This window comes from Cladophialophora immunda, assembly GCF_000835495.1.
Source record: "Cladophialophora immunda strain CBS 83496 unplaced genomic scaffold supercont1.4, whole genome shotgun sequence".
In the NCBI taxonomy this organism is placed as follows: Eukaryota; Fungi; Ascomycota; class Eurotiomycetes; order Chaetothyriales; family Herpotrichiellaceae; genus Cladophialophora; species Cladophialophora immunda.
Window position 1 is genome coordinate 5,474,435 of NW_015622544.1, and position 20,350 is coordinate 5,494,784.

At 54.0% G+C, this 20,350-nt stretch overlaps 8 protein-coding genes across 8 annotated transcripts; 5 read left to right on the plus strand and 3 right to left on the minus strand.

Annotated features, from left to right (window-relative positions):
• The first annotated feature begins 368 nt into the window (after nt 1-368).
• Nucleotides 369-4,054, plus strand: PV07_08215 (uncharacterized protein). Its single transcript, XM_016395358.1, has 2 exons — nt 369-3,265; nt 3,327-4,054. The coding sequence occupies exons 1-2, from the start codon at nt 1,367-1,369 to the stop codon at nt 3,471-3,473; spliced, it is 2,046 nt and encodes a 681-aa protein (XP_016248777.1). The 5' UTR covers nt 369-1,366; the 3' UTR covers nt 3,474-4,054.
• Nucleotides 4,055-5,544: 1,490 nt separating this feature from the next.
• On the plus strand, nt 5,545-7,408 carry PV07_08216 (uncharacterized protein; the record flags this gene model as incomplete). Its single annotated transcript, XM_016395359.1, has 4 exons — nt 5,545-5,624; nt 5,685-6,535; nt 6,586-6,755; nt 6,806-7,408. The coding sequence occupies 4 exons, from the start codon at nt 5,545-5,547 to the stop codon at nt 7,406-7,408; spliced, it is 1,704 nt and encodes a 567-aa protein (XP_016248778.1).
• A 305-nt stretch (nt 7,409-7,713) lies between these two features.
• Nucleotides 7,714-8,424, minus strand: PV07_08217 (uncharacterized protein). The gene has a single exon (XM_016395360.1). It carries the CDS (start codon nt 8,347-8,349, stop codon nt 7,960-7,962), a length of 390 nt encoding a protein of 129 aa, XP_016248779.1. The 5' UTR covers nt 8,350-8,424; the 3' UTR covers nt 7,714-7,959.
• A 1,732-nt stretch (nt 8,425-10,156) lies between these two features.
• On the minus strand, nt 10,157-10,897 carry PV07_08218 (uncharacterized protein; the record flags this gene model as incomplete). The annotated part of the gene is made up of 2 exons (XM_016395361.1): nt 10,157-10,659; nt 10,741-10,897. The coding sequence occupies 2 exons, from the start codon at nt 10,895-10,897 to the stop codon at nt 10,157-10,159; spliced, it is 660 nt and encodes a 219-aa protein (XP_016248780.1).
• Nucleotides 10,898-13,351: 2,454 nt separating this feature from the next.
• Nucleotides 13,352-14,570, plus strand: PV07_08219 (uncharacterized protein; the record flags this gene model as incomplete). Its single annotated transcript, XM_016395362.1, has 4 exons — nt 13,352-13,529; nt 13,572-14,143; nt 14,193-14,279; nt 14,340-14,570. The coding sequence occupies 4 exons, from the start codon at nt 13,352-13,354 to the stop codon at nt 14,568-14,570; spliced, it is 1,068 nt and encodes a 355-aa protein (XP_016248781.1).
• Nucleotides 14,571-15,198: 628 nt separating this feature from the next.
• On the plus strand, nt 15,199-15,636 carry PV07_08220 (uncharacterized protein; the record flags this gene model as incomplete). The annotated part of the gene is made up of 1 exon (XM_016395363.1): nt 15,199-15,636. The coding sequence occupies one exon, from the start codon at nt 15,199-15,201 to the stop codon at nt 15,634-15,636; it is 438 nt and encodes a 145-aa protein (XP_016248782.1).
• A 1,421-nt stretch (nt 15,637-17,057) lies between these two features.
• Nucleotides 17,058-19,245, plus strand: PV07_08221 (uncharacterized protein). The gene has a single exon (XM_016395364.1). The coding sequence runs from the start codon at nt 17,138-17,140 to the stop codon at nt 19,013-19,015; it is 1,878 nt and encodes a 625-aa protein (XP_016248783.1). The 5' UTR covers nt 17,058-17,137; the 3' UTR covers nt 19,016-19,245.
• PV07_08222 (uncharacterized protein) lies at nt 19,165-20,156 on the minus strand. Its single transcript, XM_016395365.1, has 2 exons — nt 19,752-20,156; nt 19,165-19,521 (listed from the first exon to the last, which is right to left on the minus strand). The coding sequence occupies exons 1-2, from the start codon at nt 19,986-19,988 to the stop codon at nt 19,456-19,458; spliced, it is 303 nt and encodes a 100-aa protein (XP_016248784.1). The 5' UTR covers nt 19,989-20,156; the 3' UTR covers nt 19,165-19,455.
• Nucleotides 20,157-20,350: the final 194 nt, after the last annotated feature.

Consider the following 20,350-nt stretch of genomic DNA (forward strand, 5'->3'; position numbering starts at 1 on the left):
CAGTGCCGGTGCCGCCAGGTGGTTGGGGCAGCCTTGCCCCCGCCAATCACTCCTGCCCCTCGCTTTTCCACCGCCTATGGGTGCACGATCCAGGCGCCCTCAAGCAATTGCCCGGAGGCCTAGCTCACTGCCTAGACAGGCACCACGGACAGGAACCATCCAAGCACTCCGGTTAGAGGTGGCACAGCGTGTGGGATGAGCGAGGAGGAGCGAGGATTGATGACGGCACTGTCGGCTTGACAGGGCCCTGCACAACTTTGCATCCCGCCCTCTTTGGGAAGACCTGGCGCTCGCTGGGTCAATGCGACGCCCCTGCGCTGCTGCGCTGCGCTGCACGGCACGGCACTGCACTGCACGCCAACAACTGCACACTGCACATGCAACTCATTCCTTTGTTCGTGATTCATCAACCCATCGCATCCCATCGCCCATCGCCCATCGCCCAGCGCCCTCGCCCATCGCCCACAGCCCGTCCACCATCCCATCAACCCATCGAACCATCGAACCATCGAACATCAATCAGCCAACATCCAACATCATCGTGGTCACCCATCCCTCATCCGGACCGCCCATCATCCCCCTCCTCGTATCGACCTAACCACCCCATCCTGCCCATCCCACCCGCATCGTGGCAAACGCTGCTGACTAAATGCCAGCAGCAGGACGGCTCTACGAGTACTACTGGGTGGCCTTTCTGACGCCCGCGAGACCCACACCATGGTGCCCTTAAGGCTCGTCATCTGCCACCCGCCTGGAGCCCACCGACGAGCCCTGCTTTACTTAACTTCACTTAGCACCGACTCCACCATTCACACCAGGGGCATGCCTCGCCGCCAACAATAACCCTCCTCCCGCTTCATCACCTCCCGAGTCCTGCGTCTGCGTCTGCGATCAACCGCATCAAGATCTTGTCCTTCGCCGCCGCCAGTTGTCGACTCTCAGTCTCTCTCAGATCTCTCGCTAGCTGCTTCATCGCTCCCCTATTCTGGTCTCTTCCCTCGTCCCCCTCCCCCCTCCTCCCCTCTCCGGCCAACAGGTCGATCATATGGGTTGTTCGCTTCCGCAACCACATCCTTGCTGAACCCTTCTTCGCGCCCGGAAAACCCTGGGCCTTATCACCGTCCTCCAGCCCCTCCGACAGTGTCCGTTACCTTGCCACCTTCGACTGCGGCGTTGTCTATCAAGTCCTTTCAGCCCGACTTCCCTGCCTCTAATCATCGTAAAAACCATTCTCAGCTACACCACGCCGCAGCCTCATCTTCACACACGGCCGCTCCGGATGTGCCATCATTGTGTGGCGTAGAGCCGCAGCCTCTCAAGTGCCTGACCGTTGCGCACTGGCCTTGCCTCACCTCACAACCCCACCATGGCAGCCATCTCCAGCCTCGTCCTTAGCGACACTTTACCGTCCAAGGATAGGAGAGACGACTTGGAGTCACCGACCACCCCGCGGCCCGACCGATATGCGTCGACACTGATGGACGAGGCCAAAGTCGCGGTCATAGATCATGCCCTCCAGTCCCGGCCCAGCGATTCAAGGCCCTCCCAGCCATCGAGTCAAGGTACGCCGATGGATCACGGAGACACTGAACGAGACGAGTCTACAATGAGAAGAGATGGCGGCGAGGCAATGTCGAACGCCATGGACATGGACGACGATGACACCGGCCAGCCTGGCTCGGACAACGAAGCCGAGCCAGGCGAGGCAGACTCTGCCTCGAGGAAGAAGAAGGGCCAGAGATTCTTCTGCACCGGCTACCCGCCCTGTAACCTCAGTTTTACTCGAAGCGAGCATCTGGCTCGTCATATCAGAAAACACACGGGTGAACGCCCGTTCCAATGTCACTGCAATCGCAGATTCTCCCGCCTGGACAACTTGCGCCAACACGCTCAAACCGTCCATGTCAATGAGGAGATCCCGACCGACTCCCTTGCTGCCACCGGGACTCGATTCCAGCGGCAAATCCGCACCGATCGTGTTAGACCGACAGGTCGCCCGCGAACCGGCACCGCTGGTAGCACTGGAAGTCACAGTCGTGGGCACAGCCGAAATCTATCCGCTTCGAGTGTTGGCTCGACCTCCTCCAACTACAGCATCGTCACCGATGGCAAACGACGCCCGCCGCCTCTTCTTATGGCCAATGATAATGTGAGCAGGCCGAATTTGGGAATCGATCCACCACACACCCCTCCCGCTCAGTATCGCGGATACAATCCAAATTCTCCTGGTGGTCTGAGCACGCCCACCTCTGCCAATTTCTCCGCAACTCCTGGTAGCCCGGGCTTCTTGTCCTCCATGGCTTCGCCGGTGTCAAGCAATGCCCGCTTGGGTGGCTTTTTTGGCTCGAGGCCGCAGTCCCGCCGCTTGTCCGTACCATCAGGTCCGAATCCGTACCAGAGTCAATATCCTCCCGGCTACCCTGTTGGTTATTTGAACCAGATGGGTCCGCCAAGTTCCCACGCGTCGTCAAATCCAAGTGTATTTGCTAGTCCAACTTCTGCAACGTTCTCCATCGCTCCTGGCCAGCCTGTTCCACCGGGCGAAGACTGGCGCAGGCGAACGTGGCATGCGTCAACTTACCCGGCCGGCAATTTCAACTATGGGCGTCCAGCCACGAGCGGGCTGACATATTCGCAGACTCCAGATGCTCCTCAACCTGCACATGCTCAACATGCCACAGCGGCCGCCGGCCAAGCCCCTCGACTGCCAGGAATCGAGAGTTTCGATCATGTCCAACACCGCTCGTACACTCCTCCACGGCGACAACCGAGTCCTATGCAGATTGATACGAACATGTCCTCATCGGCTGCAAGTCAAGATCCCCGTGTACGCCAGGGTCATGTTTCGTGGGAAGGCCATCGTCCCAGCCAGTACCCAGAGCTTGACGAACACGCAGACCGAGGTCACGGAGCTGGATCGTGGGGCCAGCAGACAATCAATGAAATTCAGAGTGTGGGCATGCGATTCAATGAGCCGCCGAGACACGTCGACATGGGACCTCCGCCCCCGTCCATGATGTCTGCTCAACAGCACCAGCAAATGACACGTGAATCGTTGGAGGGACAATCTTCAGCCAAAAGAACGAAACGACAAGCATGGTATGGTGGACCTACGCCAACCCGGACGTCGCCGGAAGATTCCAGCAGCAGTGATGGCATTCCTACCCCCGGCATGACCGCGGTTGAAGTGCACCCGATGATCATGCCCAGTAGTGGGTACATAGAACCACAGCACGGGCCGTTACCTCCAGAAACACATCAGAATGTGAGTTGCCCCTTGCGCGTATTTGACGTTTGTCCCCGAACAGGAACTAATCCTCGTCTAGGTTTGTCTTGCCCCAGCTCCATATATCGAACAAAGCCGTCACCAAAGGACGACTTCCTTTGGTGATCGCAACGGAACTGGTGGAGGAATGAATCGACTGGAAGCTCTGGTAGCTGTGGCGACAAGTGGAGATAATGCTGCCCGATGAAGAGAGCGGGGTCGAACGCGAAGAGAAGGAGACGACGACGACGATGACGACGACAACAACTTCTTAATAGGAATAGGGAAGCCGTTCCTCGGACAAAACGACCTTCGAAACTGATCGACACGATCCTCTAAGTGGAGTCATATATTCGAGGCGCACTGCTTCTGATCACTGAGTCTTGACGGCCTGCATTGAGAGATACCCATGACGACTCTTTCTTCTTCTGATACATGTATTCTGCTCCTGTTGTTCATGGCTCTTGGTTCATTGGACGCATGCATTCGGGGTAGGGACTTGTGTTTTTTTTGGGGTGCAAGCAAGCGTTTAGCGGTGGTATCTTTGGGCGCATCACGAAATACCCACGACCATTTACGATCATGTGCTTTTTTTGTATACGAAGGGTTCTCTGCAGTTGGATCTTGGTTTGTCTGGAGACGCATGGATTATTGCAATCAATCTGCATCATTCGCACCTCAACTGGTCCGCTCCTCAAAAACAGCCCTCCTCTTCCCATTTACGTTTTGACGATCGTGTATGTTAGTGACGCCAGCAGGTAATTAATGGAATTGTTTTGTTGCAGCCCGCTCGTCGGAGAAGGATTGAAACCACGTGCTTTCTTCACATACTTTCTTATGCCAGCTTTGTAGTGTCTCTCCTCCAGGTAGGCAATGCACCTCCGCCATGCAATGGCTAACATCGGGGCGTGATCTGCCAAGAGACTAACCTCATTGGTCTGCGGCTCGACTGCAGTCTCCCGTTCCAGTCAACAAAATGCAACTTCTTGTCAACTGCTCAAGTGGTCATGGAGGGCAATGAATCCTCTGAGGGGCAGGGAGTGGAAGCATCTCCATTAGAGGAGCTCGTAAAGAGACCTGCGCGGAGGCAGATGGAGTGCAACTGGCTGCGGTCTTGCGGTGCCTCTGAAGGCCTTGCAGACTCCAGTCGGGCGCGTCGGCGTCAGCGGGATGCCGCGATGCTTCACATCTGGACAGGTTGGTGATCTCGTCAGGCTGTCCAAGGCCAAGCTCGGGTTTGAGGTTTCATCAAATTGGGCTGTGTGTCACTAAATTTCCGGCATGAGGGTCGACAGCTGTAGGTACCCGGTGGATTTGGAAGGAAAATTCTATGCCAACCTCGAGGCTGTCGCGCAGACGCAAGGCGGATAAGTACTGTGGAGATGAAACTGACAGATATCCGGCCGATAGCAAACATCTTGATGGCGATCTCATAGGTTCAAAGCACGGTTATGCCTCCTCTTGCTGGACAAATCGACCGGTGAAATCGAGATCGCAACTGAAATGATGACCGGGTGAGGACGGTGGCCGGCGGAGCCCAGGGGAAAGACTTGCATAAGTATGCAGCTGTACGAGACGGTGCATGGTTCTTTGTCCTTCCACCATGCTTCTGCCACGTGCTGCGATCTGCTCCGTCGTGTTCGTACTAAAGTGGTTTGAGGTTGAGTCGAGGGAGATGAGGGAAAATGTCACCGCAACATGCTTAGTTGGTTGGCTGTCTGGCTGGCTGAGTCGACGGCGAGACGCAGGCTGCGCACACAGCATGGTATCATGGTACAATGGATGACAAGGTTCCAGAAAAGGTGAAAGGTACTGGGTGTGTATGGTGTCTGGTAGAGAAGTGACGCGATCTGTGGGAGAAAAGGTGAGGTGGAGGGTGAATTTTGCCGCGTTGTCGTTGAAAGGCTGAAGGTCAAAGTGAGAGAAGGACAGTGAGGGAGACAAAAGAGAGAGTGTGAGTCTCAGCAAAGTGGTCAACTGCGATCCATGACCAATTCAGTCTTCCTTTCACCATCAACTCACCCTTCCCTTGAGTCATCGACGCCCTCACTCATCCTGTCGACACTCCTTTAAATCCCTTCTCGCCCTCGTCTTCATCTCCCACATCCCATCACTCTTTCCCTTCATCGCCAGTGACTACCAACTACCCCTTGCTTGGCCTTGTCACCACTCCTCTCTTTGCCATCATCGGATCATTCTTTCTTCAGAGTCATCAGACCTTTGGTCATCAACGACTATCGAGATCACACACTGAAGTCAGCTACGACAGCATAGTCACCATGAGACTTGCAATCTCTTCCCTCCTTGTGGGTGCGGTCTGTGGACTTTGTGAAGGCGGTGTCTTGCCCATCAGACAAGCGTAAGCAGATATTCTCATCCTTCCACCTTTCTTGATCTCGTGTTGACTGAGGTCCGGCAGGCCAAATCCACCACCATGCTCTCCCGTGACCCTTTGGAACTACATCACGGTCACTCAAACTGTCGTTCGTGTCCCTGCAACAGTCACTATCCTTCAGCAAGATCCCAATGCGATTGCGAGCTCCATGGCTCACGTGGACACGGAGCAAGTCAGCATCGAGAGCATCGAGAATCCTGTCTCCGCCAAACCAATCCCTGCCACTCAAACCTTCGTTCATTCTATCTCGGTCTCTGGCTACGAAGCCACTGAAGTTCCCAACACCGGTGCCTCCGTTTTCTACATGTCGAAGGGTCCTGCCACCACGGACTGGGCCTACTCGCCGTCAGCGTCTATCGTCGCAGAAGTCACCACTGTCACTGTCCTGCCTGTTCCGGCTGTCAAATCTGCCCAACAGGAAGCCCAGTACAATACAACCGACGCCACTTTTCACACCCCCTTCTCTAGCCCCTCTGCTGGTTGGAATGGCACTTCAACTGGGTCGTCTATCGTCGGACCTGCAGACGCAAGCTCTGGGGCACCTGCGACCGGCACTGGCTTCTCCTATGGGCCGCCTACCCCCCTCGCTTCCTCAACAGAAGTCCAAGCAACCCAGCCCGTATACACAACCACAATCACCCAGGTTGCTACGGTCTACGCAACGAGTCTCAACCCTGTGAGCGGATATGGAACACCAGCGTATGGCTACGACGTCTCCACATACAGTTACGATGCGGGCTTGTCTGCTGGTGAAGACCTAGTGAAGAGACAGACTTGTGTGTGGATTTCTGCCACGATCGGTGGCCAGGAGGTTGGATGGTGCAATAATTGGGCCGGAGGCTCAACGTTGACTTACACTTCATGGGAAACAACCAGTCAGTCCATCCAACACGCTCTGTTGAACGACTTGCTGACTGAACCTTAGCGACTCCTACTTACATCCCAGGTATTGGTCCCATCACCAAGTCAGGCACCTCGTCAATAGATTCAGCTGGAGGGTCCGTCACGATCCAGACATCCACCAATTTGGCCAGCTCCTCACCACCCGCCGCAACACCAACAGCTTGTGGCCAGACCGGTCCCTTCCAAATTGGAGTAGGTGTTGTTAAGATTTCTGGGATTGAGTGCATGCTGACCACATGTAGTTTGACGACCTACCCGTCTTCTCTACGACTGACAACAACACTGCAGACTTCCCACCTATCTTCAATCCCTACGAGCACTTCTTCTGGGGTGACGGATGGGCCTACGTACCACCACCGACGGAGCCGTTCCCTCCACAGTCCGGCAACCGACTTGCCCAGTTTGTCCCGTCGCTCAACAACACTGTCGGTGGTTCTACGGACGCGGGTGCCATCCCACCCAGTTCATTCGGAGCTGGACCTCGCAATTATAACAACAACTACTGGTTCAGCGCCAGTTCCGCTTATGTCGGATGCGACAACGGGTCCAGAAATTTGAGCCAGATCTGTGACTTTGTTGCCACAGCTTATCAGTGGGACAATGTCACTCAGACGGAGGTGGTGGTAGCCACCCAACATTTCCGCATTCCCCCATGCCCAGACTTCAACAAGTGCCAACTCACGCAAATTGCTTTCAACTATCTCTTCTACAAGATGTCAACGCTGAGCTTTTACGCCAATGTTCAAGGCCAGGTCAGTCAGTTCTGGATTGACAGTATTGACATGAATTGGTACAACAACACTTGCGCAGCTGGTCTGGCTCGTATGCAGTCGAGGAAGATATGAACTTAAGGGCGCAAGGTCGGACTCGGCACGGCAGACACTTACCCGCACAAGGTGGGAACAGAGATATCGGCCACGTTGCCTCGTGAATATTCGACTACGAAGAGGTGCTTGGAGTAACTGAGCTGGAAGGTAAATATGTTCAAGCCAGGAGAGATGTGAACAATTGACGGGCATACCGTCCAGGCTTCGTACAGCAGTCAGCATACAGACACATGGTGGGAGCTGCTCCAATTTTGTAACAAAAGTGGACAAGCCAGAGCAGGCGCATTGAAGCGAATCATGGGTGATAATGACGGGGCGTGCAATGAGCTCAACGTAATTCTACGAAGATTTCTCCTCTCGGTTTATTTGTCTTCCTGCTCACCTTCCGCCGTCGGGTCGAATCTACCACGCTGCCCAGTCAAGACTTGGACGAGAAGATGAAGGCGTCCTATCGTGGTTGATGCAGCACCGTCATGTCTGTATCCCCCACGTACCAACAATATGCTCCCAAGTACGGATTGATCTGTCCACTTGTTGCGGGTTGCCGCCGAGATTGTGTTTCACGATCGTCAAGCCTGCCGTGCAGTCAAACCCAGCATTCCCCAACCTCCAATGACAATGCCCGAAACCGCCCTGAAGATTGCACTCGTGGGCACATCCTGCTGCCAGCACACGTAGGCATCAACAGCGCCGACATAGAAGAGCAATGCCAAGATCGTATCCACCGCGGCGAGCTTGCCCTGAAGATAGAAGACCCAGATGGCCATCCCGAGGGCCGACACGCGCGCCCCGCTGATGATGAAGCTGGCGTGGGCCGCCTCTGACACGGCAATGCGCTCGGGGAGTCCGAATTCAAGAATGGCTCCGTGGGGGTTCCAGAAGGGGATCATGCCGCCGAAGGTCAGACAGGTGGCGACGAGAAGGACGGGCGCATGGAGAGTGCGGAAGGATACAACCATGATGGTTGGAAGGTTGGTGCGAGTGCGTGATCTACTGTATCATCTGGATAGTGAGCGGAGGAATACATAACGAAGAGGTCCCAACCTGCCATGGTGGAAGTTCAAGGGGAGGGATTGCCAAGAGGAGGTAATAAATCGACGCCGAGCGCACCCCCGATCGGGACGAGGGTCATGCCGCCCTGTGCTTACCCCCGGCGCTCGCGGCGAACCCCAAAATGAGGAAGTAATTGGATCGTCTGCTCGCCAACAGGCATAACTCTCTCAGGAGCACGCAGCATCTCTTGCCGCTGCTGGACATGCTCCCCCATCTGCAGTGCGCTGACCCAGGGGATCGAGTATTCGGACTTTTGGACTTGTTGTCACCTGACGACCGACCTAAGATATCGCATGCACTCACTGCTGCTTTCAGCTGAAAACAGGCGGGGCTTCTGACACTCAGCCTTGCGTTTGCCTTGGCTCGTGGGCACCTCATTGCTTTCGTGGCCAAGTCTCCCACCCAGGGACCGGCGCCACTTACTTCATTATTGGTAGGCTGAGCTTCGGATAATGATAATCGCACTGACTAACACGCCTGGACACTGTTTGACATGCTTTGCGAGGTCGCCCTAAGCGCCCAGAAGCTGGCCGGGGACAACAAGTCAATTACTATTGACTTGATCGCCTCCCGTCTTGCATATAACTTGGGTACAGAAATTGGCAGTGTTGCAAATCTTCAGGACAGTCTACGTCTGGCTGTCTTCGCTGCCCTAGGAAACCTTACGATGTTGTACACGCCCGCGTCGCTGAAGGGACTTCAAATTGAGAAGGCTGGCTCCGAAATCGCCAACCACAAAATAACACGTTTCTCCGAAGCTGGGGGGCCATTTACCAGAGTACTTCGCGGGGAAGGCGCCACAGGGATCTTCGACCCGGTTATCTTGTGCGACGAGCAAGTAAGCTTCCCTGTGTCTCTCCTGAACATTGCCTCGCTGTTCCTGAAGATTGCAGGCCGGCAGATCTCTGTGACATGGGTGGACGATGTCCGGGCGCATTTGGACTTCCACGAACCCACAAGTACTCTTTTCCTATTTCGAGCACCTTCAGTATGTGCATCGTATCTCAACTCTGCGGCAGGACCATCTCTTTTTGACTTGTAAGTTCCTACACCTATGAAATAGGTGCCATTGCCGTGCTAATGCCGCTTTACAGGCTGCTTGATGAGGACCGGCCGGCACAATTATCAGATGCCAAACATGCTCAATTTCATTGCGAAGTACTGCTTTCTTTCAGACTTCACTTTGGCCAAGTGAAAGCTGCACGAGGTATTTTCAACGGCGTTGAGCGACAGAGAACTAAACCTGGCGCGCTGCTTGATCCTCTGCTCGATCGGCTCTGTGGAAAAGGCCGTCTCCGGTGGCTGACGTTCCTGGCAACCCTCTGATCGACAAGCAGATCAATACTCACCTGGATTTCCCCACTCTTGGAGCTCGGCTTGCTGTGATTTTGCAATTTCTCCAGCGGCACAAGGCTACAAAGATAGTGACCGGTGGAGAGATCGGACGTACAAGACCGAATGGTTTGCATTCTGGACCCCGCTGGTTGTCGGTGTTCTCTCTATCATCCATACCATGGTCCAGATAGGTATATCTGCGGCACAACTGGAAATGTCGGTGGCACAATTGAAGATGCAGAAGCAACAAGCATAACAATGTGCTTTGGGTCCGGCATTGCGATCCACTTCAATTCGGCTCTATCTTCGTACATGTTCAGGTGCATGGAATTTCCAGCGATCCGTTCTCTCTGCGCTCTTGTCTAGATAGTGGCGTGCTTACAAGTTTGTCCCTGCACCGTCAAGCGACTTGCTGTATGCATAATGAACCATCTCGACGCCCGAATCATCATTTTCCATGAGCCAGTGAATGTTGTTAAGGAACGGCCTGGTCTCTTTGCACTTGTAGTGAGCATCCACACCTTTCCAGCCAATGAGGGACGTAAAGCGTCTCGACTTCACCCCTTCATGGTCGAAAGGGACTTGGCCCCATCCCGCAACAAGTCCTCCGTCCGCTTCTGGCGCCTCGCTGCTGATTGCTTTCTGGAAGTGCTTGAAGCCATCTGCGACCTTCTTCTCGCGCTCCGCATCGATTTTGTCCACCGGGTGAATCCATGACACGAGCTCCACGACGTTCGCTTTGATTGTTGGAAGTGGGTCTTCTGAGAAGAGCACGACGTCCTCGTAGATTGAGCCAGACGCAAGCACCGAGATGTCGTCCTTGACCTTGTGGCCAGCGTCTGAGGCCGCCCATGCCTGTTGATGACCGTAGGTGTCGAAACCTGTCCAGGAAGACATCATCAGCCACTCGAATTTACATTGGCAGGCAGAGACGAGATCTTCGGTATGTGGTATGTACTCACAAGCTGCGATTCCTGCGATCTTCGAATCTTCGTGCTGCAGTGCCCACACCACACCTGTGCCACCTTCTGCCGATCGAAATCCGGAGATGATCTTCAGCCACTTCTCGTCGTCAACCCCGACAGTTGGCTTGAGCTGGATTAGTTGAACAGCAGCCATGTTGATACGCCGTGAATTGCGGGGCGAAAAGACTGAAGACTTCTGAGAAGCTTTCCGTCGTGAACTGCGGGAACAAAGTGAAGTCAACGAAGGTTTAAATAAGTGACTGCGCCAGACCACTAATTGGTTGCGACCACAGCACATTTTTCGCCGCTTCCAAAACGCCCGAGAAGACAGTCTTTTTAACCAATTCCCCCGGACCTCAAGTCACAGCTCGGTATCTCTGCAACACCAGGCAGACTCCAAGGCATCTTTGACTTGTCGATTGGAGGCAACCGCCCTATTCCAGTGCCCGGACCCCCATGTCAAATGCGCTGGCACAGGCAAGGTACCCTGAACATACGAGACTCCTTTTGAGTCGCTGCTGGCTTGTTCACACCGGTCCACAGTTACGGCCAATGGCATCTCAGGCACAAATCTCCCCGAAGGTCTAGTGTGCGCTAAGCAACCTTTGTTGTAACATCATGTCTGCAGCCACAAATTGCAGGTTTCAACAGGTCGAAGAATGCATCATGCATGTGCTTAACATTCGAAATTTTCAAGTCATGTGTACACTCAACAACAGGGGACAAGGTACAGTCTGGAGTACAGGGCGCATCGCATCCTCGACCGGCTTGTGGCCTAGTAATCGAGCAAAGACGTTCCGCAGAGGGCGCCCATGCCATGTTATCTCGTGGCGTTCGTATTGATTCTGATTATACTCAGCCTGATCGGTAATTTGCAGTGAGCACGGCTCAACTCGCCTTGCCTCTCTGGTTTCGTGGGTGTGCCTTCTGCGAGATGCTTCGGATATGTTCAAGCTCGACGCTCGATGAACGGTTGTGATTCAGCTTACTCACGATCCGTCTAGAGTACTCAGCTATGGCGACTCACGGCCCACTTACTGTCGATACAGCTCTTGAATTCCTTGCTGACCTTGACCTGTACAAGACTGAAAAGCCTTATCAGCTTTTGTGTGCTCCTTCATCTCAGGTGCCAACTGGATCGGCCTCGAACATCGAGGGGGTCTGGCACAATGTCCAAGTCGAGGATGTCAGAGGCTACATTGACCAGCTGAGATTCGACGAATATGGCTTTGAGTACGTCAATCATCCCACGGTGCTGGGAACTCGCTTCGGGGAAGAAGGGGTCCGTCAAGACATGACAGATATGGCCAATGTTCTGAAAGACAGACTCGGCGCCTCGAAGGTGATCTGCTACAATATCAGAGTATCAATGACATGTTCTGCAGGCGAGCGAGCGAGAGAGAGACTAACACCATCAGGTCCGATCGAGACATGCTACTCTCGGCTGCGCCATGGTCTCTGAAACCCGAAAGAAAGCTGTCGAGCCTGTTTTCATCGCTCATACAGGTAAAGGGGCCACAAGTCTGTCTGCTCGAGATTAAATTGCACATATGGATCGGAATTTTCATTTTTGGTAGCGCGCTTCTTTCCTTGGTGTCCGACCTCCACACTTCCAGGACATTGATAACATGCTGAATATAAAGCTCACACCTTGACCAGACGGAGTGCATAAAACGGGCAACAATTCTTTGAGGAAAAGCAAGGTGGAGTAGGAGTGTCGTGTAGTTGAACATCACTTGTCTCTCCGGCAGAAATCTTTCAGCTCGCTAGCATTGAAAATTTGATCGCAGATGCTGCGCTGCCCAGAGACGCCGCTAAACGAGCAAGAAATACAGAAAGCTCTCACAAGAACGAATAAATATTCGGTTGCCAGCACTGGTAAAGCTAGAGGCGGTCCATGACCTGTCCCCTACCTGGTTTTCCGTGTGCTGTCCAGGGTGGCAATGGGGCAATTAATGGATAAGAGGGCTGCCTAGTGGAAAAGCCAATAGGTATCTCGAGTAACTCGCGCCGAGTGCACACAGGTGCCCAGCCACTGTAGACTGTCCGGCAGGGCTTGCTGCAACGTGCTCAGTCTTTGGGTAGCGCCGCGCAATCCAGCTCTTCTGGCTGCACGTGTCTTGCTCGGTCTTGACTCTTCGAAAACAGCCGCTGTTTGGAGCCGCAAGAGTCTGGCTGAGCACATTCTTTGATACGATCGGCACCCGTTTCACACGGTCAATGGTTTGACAACAGCGGTGGTGAGGTGACGCTCACTTCCAAGGATTGCATGAGCATGACCAGGTGGCAGGTGGTGCGGGGAGAACTACGATTGTTGCTGTTCCCGTTTGCTGTAATCAAGTCTTGTCGAAAATCATGGCTTAGTACAGCAATGATTGCTCCTTCCTAGTGGCATATGGTTGTTTCTGGCCGCATGCCCTGCAACCTTCCCTTGGTTGCCAACATTCGACAAGTTTCAGCAATACAGCATTCATCTTCCACATCTCACAATGCTCAGATACATCTCCTCTTTTTTCTGGAAGGTGAGTGAGCGCGTCGTGACCAGACCTCACAATTGTGCGTACTTGCAACACAGATCTCATGAGTCGCCACATTTCACCTTAGTAAGATGTCTTCACAGGTTCATCGACCATTACCCTCTGATGGGACAGACCACCCCGTCTCGTTACCAACAGAACAAGGAGCGTTCCACGGTGAGATCATCGAACCACTGCCAGACTTCAAATGGCACGACGCCCCAAGAAGCATCATTCATCCATACCAACAAGCTGACAATCTGTCCTTTGGTATTGATCCCACAAGCTATTCTGCAATTCTAACGATTCCAGGCATGCAGACGATTCCAATCTCTGAGCTCATTTCTATTGACCGCACATACCTAGACAACATCAACGAGCGCATCCGAGTCATTCAGAAAAACGAGGATTCCGTGATCGGATGTGAACCTGGTGCAGAAGCAGCTGTAAGAGAATTATACGTTTGGCTCGTGGATAACTACCTTCCACAACGATTCCCTACTATCTTCCGGATTGAGGGTGGAGAAGAAGTCGGACGTCATATTCTCTCTACATCCTCATCTGAGGGTTCTTGTCTCAAAAACCTGGTCACGCTTCAGTCCTACTCTTTGCAGCCTCCGAGCTCTCCACTGGCTGCGCTGGAGGTGATTGGATCACTTGTCGATGAGGACATGCTCCTGATGCTTCCTTCACCCGACAACGATGGATACACCCTTCAGGCATTTGTCAACTGCTTTGCTAATGGCCCGAACACGAGACGCCGTCTTAATATGAAACTCAGAGACATCCATGGAGCGGTTCCTGGATTCCAATCCCACCTGGAGCAGAAGCTTGACAGATGGATCGACCTCCTGAAGATCGGCAAAGTTGTCAGACGAGCAAATGTGAGTGGGCACACCTCTTCCGTTGCCTTTCTAATCAGGAGACAATTAGTGGGTTGTCGTCGACGACGGCCGCATGTTCGTGCCCGAGGGCCATCATCCATACAAGGATGAGCAGTCGCCGGTTGATATCCAGAAGGTGTGTTCAGGGTCACCACATACAAGATTGATGGACAACTGACCGTGCTTGCACATATAGACCTTTGTACGAAGCGAGAGTCAAACACTATATCGGCTCCCCCGATCCAAAGCTGTCGTCTTCACGATCAAAACATATCTTTACCCACTGACGGATATCAAAGCCGCAGGCTATGGAGAGGATCTAGCAAACGCCATCGAAGGGCTGAGCAAGGGTAACGCACCTGGAATAGTGGAGTACAAGAAAAGCAATATTTGGGGCGACATTGTGAAGCAATTCTTACGCAGCTGAGGAACTGACAAGCTTGCTCACATTTGTGAGACTTTGGGAATCACGGTGCGACACCCAAACGGTTATCAGCTAAGCGGGCTCTTGATCGTCTTAAGGAACAGACTTGGCCCACTTCGCTCATCCGAGAGGGAGGCAACATGTGCTAGCAGCATATAGGTCTCCTTGAGCCGCTTCTTAAGCTTTTCTGCGAGCCTTGACCGATAGTCCACCCGCGGGCTGTAGTTTTGAGGCGGAAACGATGTCCACGGTGAAAACAAGTCGACTCCGATGTCATAACCCAAACCAGTTCGACCTAGGTGCTGAGCCCAAGTCCCAGGCATATTTCGATCGTTCTATGCCGTGACTCCCAACCCCCTTTGAATAACTTTCGCTCGAAGTGACAAGATTTTGGATATCCTGATGCTGGAATGCCAATGTGCTGGTTAGAAGATTCTGCTCCCGATCAATCTCGCATGAGGCGCGATGTGAGCTCGGCGTCGATGGAACTCCTCTTGTATCGCCAAGCCAACACAACGTTCCAGCCTTACCAGCCTCACCACCCCGCTCTTCGCTTCGCGGATCGAATCTTCCCTGGTAAATGACCAGTGCTCAGCGCAGGTCTTTCATCTTCTGCCTATTAGTCTCGGTCATGGTCGTTCCTCTTTTTGGCTGGTCGGCGGGAGACGTCGTGGTGTCCATCAAACTTCTGAGGCAGATTGGAGCAGCGTTCAAGAGTGCCGACGGAGCCAAAGCACAGTACAGCGACGCTATTCTGTGGCTGCAATCCTTTGCTGACCAACTCGAGCATGTCAAAGAATATTTGGATGCTCAACCTACCGCAAAGTACTCCGCCGAAATTGCACGTCAAGTTGAAACCATTGGCAAGGCATACGATCGATTCGAAAGGTATCTGCAAAAGTACGAGAAGGGCCTCTCCTCTACCCAGGATGCCTCTCTTGTCATTGCGTCGGTCAAAAAAGTCAAGTGGGCAGTCAAAGAGCTGAAAGGAGAAACGGAACAATTGAAAAATGCGACGGCCGGACCTATTCGAGAAATCAACCTGTTGCTACATCTCCAGGAGTTGTGAGTTGCCAAAATGTGTACGTTCACATAGCTAATGTCGTCCAGAGAGAATGTCCAAGTTGTGCTGGAGAAAATCTCGGACCTTCCCACCCACGTGTGTTTGCCCATGAGCCTCGAATTAGGAGAGATCAGCGATTCTGTCTACGCTGTCGGACACTGTCAGAAGCCATACGGCTACCCTGGGCCCGATCATATCGAACATGGACCGAACTTTCGAGGAGGAAGCAAGACTCACACAGACGCGCCTTCAAGATATGTCTGCTCTTCTCACGAAACTAGAAGAGCGCCTGCGCAGCGGCCAGAATACGATTGATGATATGAAGATCAAGCACGACAAGGCTATGAACGACATTGTGGAAGCTGTCAGCAAGCGAAACCAGCTCATTCAGGCGGTTTTGCAAGAAGTGCGGCCGTGTGTCCCTGATCCCAGCCTAGAACCGGCAAATCGACAATCACAGGTGAGTGGTCTGCAGGTACTTCAGGCTGGGGTCTCCGCGGTAGGGGCTATCACCAGTGCTGTGAATTTGTGGAAAATCAGCTCGTTGAGCTCTGGTCACTGTTCACCTCTCCACGAGAATCAGACCTCATCGTCAAACTCTGACGAGAGTGGAAGAGAGCGTATTCGCCAGACATCAGAAACACCCAGCGACTCGATGCAGCCGCCCAGTAATCGTGATTCCCTGGGCCGAAGCCTGCAAGGTACACTCACCGCGGATTCGCCTGCATCTCAGTGGCGAGCGGAGTTTACAGAGATCAATCAAGGTGGAAGCAACACCTGGGAGAGTCACTTGGAGATGACTCCTGTTTACAATCTCCCTCAACACATGCTCGAGGGGTGGCTCTTGAATAAATTTGGGAAGCTGTCTTCCAATATTCGGCGCGTTCAAGACCACTATCTTTTCGAAGCACCTCGACCACTCACTGTGGTGGAGCGTGGCGAGATTGATGCTTTGAGGGTCACCAGGGGTTTGCTTCTGCACGTGGGGACACACCCTTGTTTGGGTGCAGAATCGGCGGCATCTATGATGGGACAAGGTTTTGTGGGACGATTCGGAACCATGAAAGGGTTGACAGATGGAAAAACACATTCTAGACGCGGTAACCAACAATGCCCTGGTATCGCCGAAACCGGCATCCTCAAGACTGCGTCAACCGGCTACTCGAGACTCAATGGACGTTCTGATGTGTGTTATCCCCATGAGGCGAGCCCTAGAGACCACAGTTGCACGAGCAACAGAGACTAGGTCAGGTTGCGTGTAGATAGAAGAAGTAGAAGAAGTGAGGCTGTCAATGTACATGTCATCGGCGAGGCTGAGCTTTTCCTGCCAAGAGATGCCAAGCCCGGGACTATCGACGTCATGCTCGGCGCGCATCCCGAGCCCTCAGCCGTTCCACCCCTCCCCCATCGTTTTATCTATGGACGCACTCTCCTCCGCGCCCTATCTTGTCAGCATGGGAGCGACAAGCGTCGCCTGGAGATCTCCTTTGACCATCCTGAAAGGGGCATGTCCGGCACAAATGGCCAGCAGGACTCTCTCAACGGCCACTCTGGCTTCATTCTGGCCGTCTTCTGCGTGGTCTCTGCCTTCGTCATCTGGCCCGTCAGGATTCCGCTGCCGGCGTCTCTCCAACGGCTTCTGCTCTCAACGCTTCTAAACACCAGAGTCATCGGGCTCAGCGACTTCGAAACCCTGTCCAATCGCCGACTTCACATTCACTTGTCTCTCACGACAGCCCCCGTCATCGCCGTCATTCTACTCCTTGCGACAACTACGATACATGGCTCGACCATCCGGCTTGGTATCGTCGGGGATGAGACCGTCAAACCCTACGACGTCCTTGTTCTCTTCATCTCGCTCGCCTACGTCTCAATCGCCCTTGACGGCACCGGTGCCCTCGAAGCTACTGCCTTCTATGTTTCCAAACGCGGTGGCAGCTCCGGCCGCTTGCTCTTCACTTATCTTTACGCCTTCTTTCTGCTCACGGCATGTATAGTGGGCAATGACCCGCTCATCCTCTCGGGCACACCGTTTCTGGCATATCTGAGCCAGCATACAGGCCTTGATCCGACGGCATGGGTTTTTGCGGAGTTCATGGCTGCGAACACCGCCTCTGCCGTGCTGGTGAGCAGTAATCCGACCAACATTCTGATCACAGGCAGTTTTGGGCTCAACTACTTGACCGACTTTACCAAGTGGACGGTCCTTCCCTCTTTGATCCCGGCGGCCTTGAACTATCCGATTCTGCTCGGCATGTTTTGGAAGAAGATCCCCAAGACGCTGACGCCATTGACGGAGGACCCGTGGAGCAAACTTCGTGACCGGCCAGGTGCTTTCTTTCTTAGTGCGCTGATGCTGGTCACAGTCTCCGTGCTTGTCGGCACGAGTTTCGTGCCGGGCCATGCGGTGGAGGTCTGGATGGTGACGGCGCCGGCTGGTGTGTCGGCGTTCCTGTTCAATGTTGTAAACGACTGGTTTCATCCGGAGGTTGGTCGAGAAATTGTTCGGCAGCAATCACGCGATTCCGCCGCAGAGATGTCAGAAGTTGATCACAGGCGGTCGAGGCCAGTCCAAGTCCATGTCTCAGCGGGCGACCAAGTGCGCGAGCCTTCAGATCTGGAAGACGGGGGGCTTCCATCACCCAAGTCCTCCGAGTCCGCATCTCCATCGCCACCGATACCGGCAAAGGACGAGGACAACACAGGCAACAAACACGGTAGCCAGCCGACCGAATCCGAATCTCGACAACTTTCTCCTTCCCTTTCTGGGAGGGACCAATCAAAGAATTCCGTGCCCGCCTCCAAACCCAACACCAAGGGCGATCGCACGTCACTTACCTCTCTCCTCCGCGGTCTGGCCTCTCGCTTCCCTTCCACCGCGCATACCGTCTCACTCCTCCCCATCCCGCTTCTGCCTTTCGCCATGGCCGAATTCATCCTCGTCCGCGGGCTCTCACAGCGCGGCTGGATCCGAGTGTTTGCAATCGGGTTCGCCCGCGCCTGCACATCCCCCGCCGCGACCGTGTTTTTCTTCGGCTTCGTCAGCGCCGCGTTCCTGTGTCCATTGGCCGGGACGAATATCGGGGCGACCATCATCCTCGTGGAGATCCTGCGAGATCCGCAGTTCATGCGCTCCGACAACGTGCAGCGCGACCCGCGGGTCTTGCCGGGGGCGATATACAGCGTGGCGATGGGGAGCAACATCGGGGCGTTCAGCTACACCTTCGCCGGCTCTCTCGCAGGGCTGCTGTGGAGGGGCCTCCTCGCCCACAAAGGCGTGCGGGTGAGTCAGTGGAAGTTCGCCCGGGTGAACATGGTGCCGCTCTTGATGCAGATCGTCGTGTCCAGTGCCATTGTGCTGGGCGAGGTCTACTGGTTTGCGTGACGACTGGTCCCCGCGTTAGTGTTGAGGCGGAGAGAGAAGTTGATCTGGCAAAGGTCCTGGATACATAGAGAAGCTAGATCGGGTTGCTAGAATGTCGGCCAACACATTGGATCAGCAATGACAAGACGGATCACAAGCATGGAATCGAGCAAGTTTAGACCGTGGGTGTTTTGTATTCAACATTTTGGTAGTAGCCGTAAACCTAACCCCTGACGGAATTTTGAAAAAGAAATCAATCAGCCCGCGTTTTTGGCTGGCGATGGATCCTCCGTTTGCCCGCCCCTGAATATTCATCGCCATCGACTCATGAGAGAGAAATCACTTGGTGATGCGGATGCCGTCGATCCGCAGGTGGACGGCCCAGGCCTCGGCTTTTGCCCAACAGGCTCATGGATGCCAAATGCCGCCATTCATCGACGTGGAGCGTGGCTGCTGGATCATCACGCCTTCTTGTCCTGGGCCTTGCCCGACGGCTTCTCCTCCCGCGCTTCGCGATCGGCTTTGACCTGTGGAAACGATGGCAAGGCGCACTACGTCAGCCCAATCAAGAACCCCTAGGGATGCGCACGGCACCTCGATTGTATGGTATCCCAAATCCCCCTTTCCCTCAAGCCAAGAGAATAAAAAGAAAGAAAGCGAGAGGAAGGGGGGGGTGTGCGTGCGTGCGTGGTTTGGTTTGATTTTCCATGTTTCTTGAAAAATCCCTCCCTCCCTCGACGGTGAGAAAAATACTTACATCGGCTTCGCTCACGGTGGCGTTCTCCTCGGTCCAGTGCCGATTGCCTTTCTGGTCCGGCAGCTTCTCCTGCGTGGCCGCGCTCTCGGGGTGCGCCTTGATGTCCGCGGCCTTTTCTGCGCGGTGCAGCGCCGTCGGCGCCAGGGCTATGCGGCCGGCGGTGTACCGTCTGATCCCAAGCCCAGTCAGGGCTGTGAGCCGGGGCTTTGCGAGTTGGGTGACCAGGCTGGGCTTCATGGTTCAGAACCTTTATAATATGGGGGATGGATGGACAGAAAGGGCAGAAGGGAAATAGGAAACACTTTTTGGCAAAACGGAAGGTAGAAGATGGAGACGGAGATGAATGGATGGATATATGTACGTATGTTGTGAATGTTGTGTTTGTAGCACGATAGGCAAAGGACGAAAGGGTCCTTTTATCAAACCCGGTATCAAGCGGGAATATGAGGTGAGAAGGAGCTTGTCCAATGCACAGCTACCTCTCACCTCGTCGATTGGTACGTTGCTCAAACGCAGACGTGGCGTGACCTGGCATTCTAGGCCGATCGTGTCTGGCGTGAACTTTCACGCCCTGGGCGGCGTGTTGATATCTCAGGGTC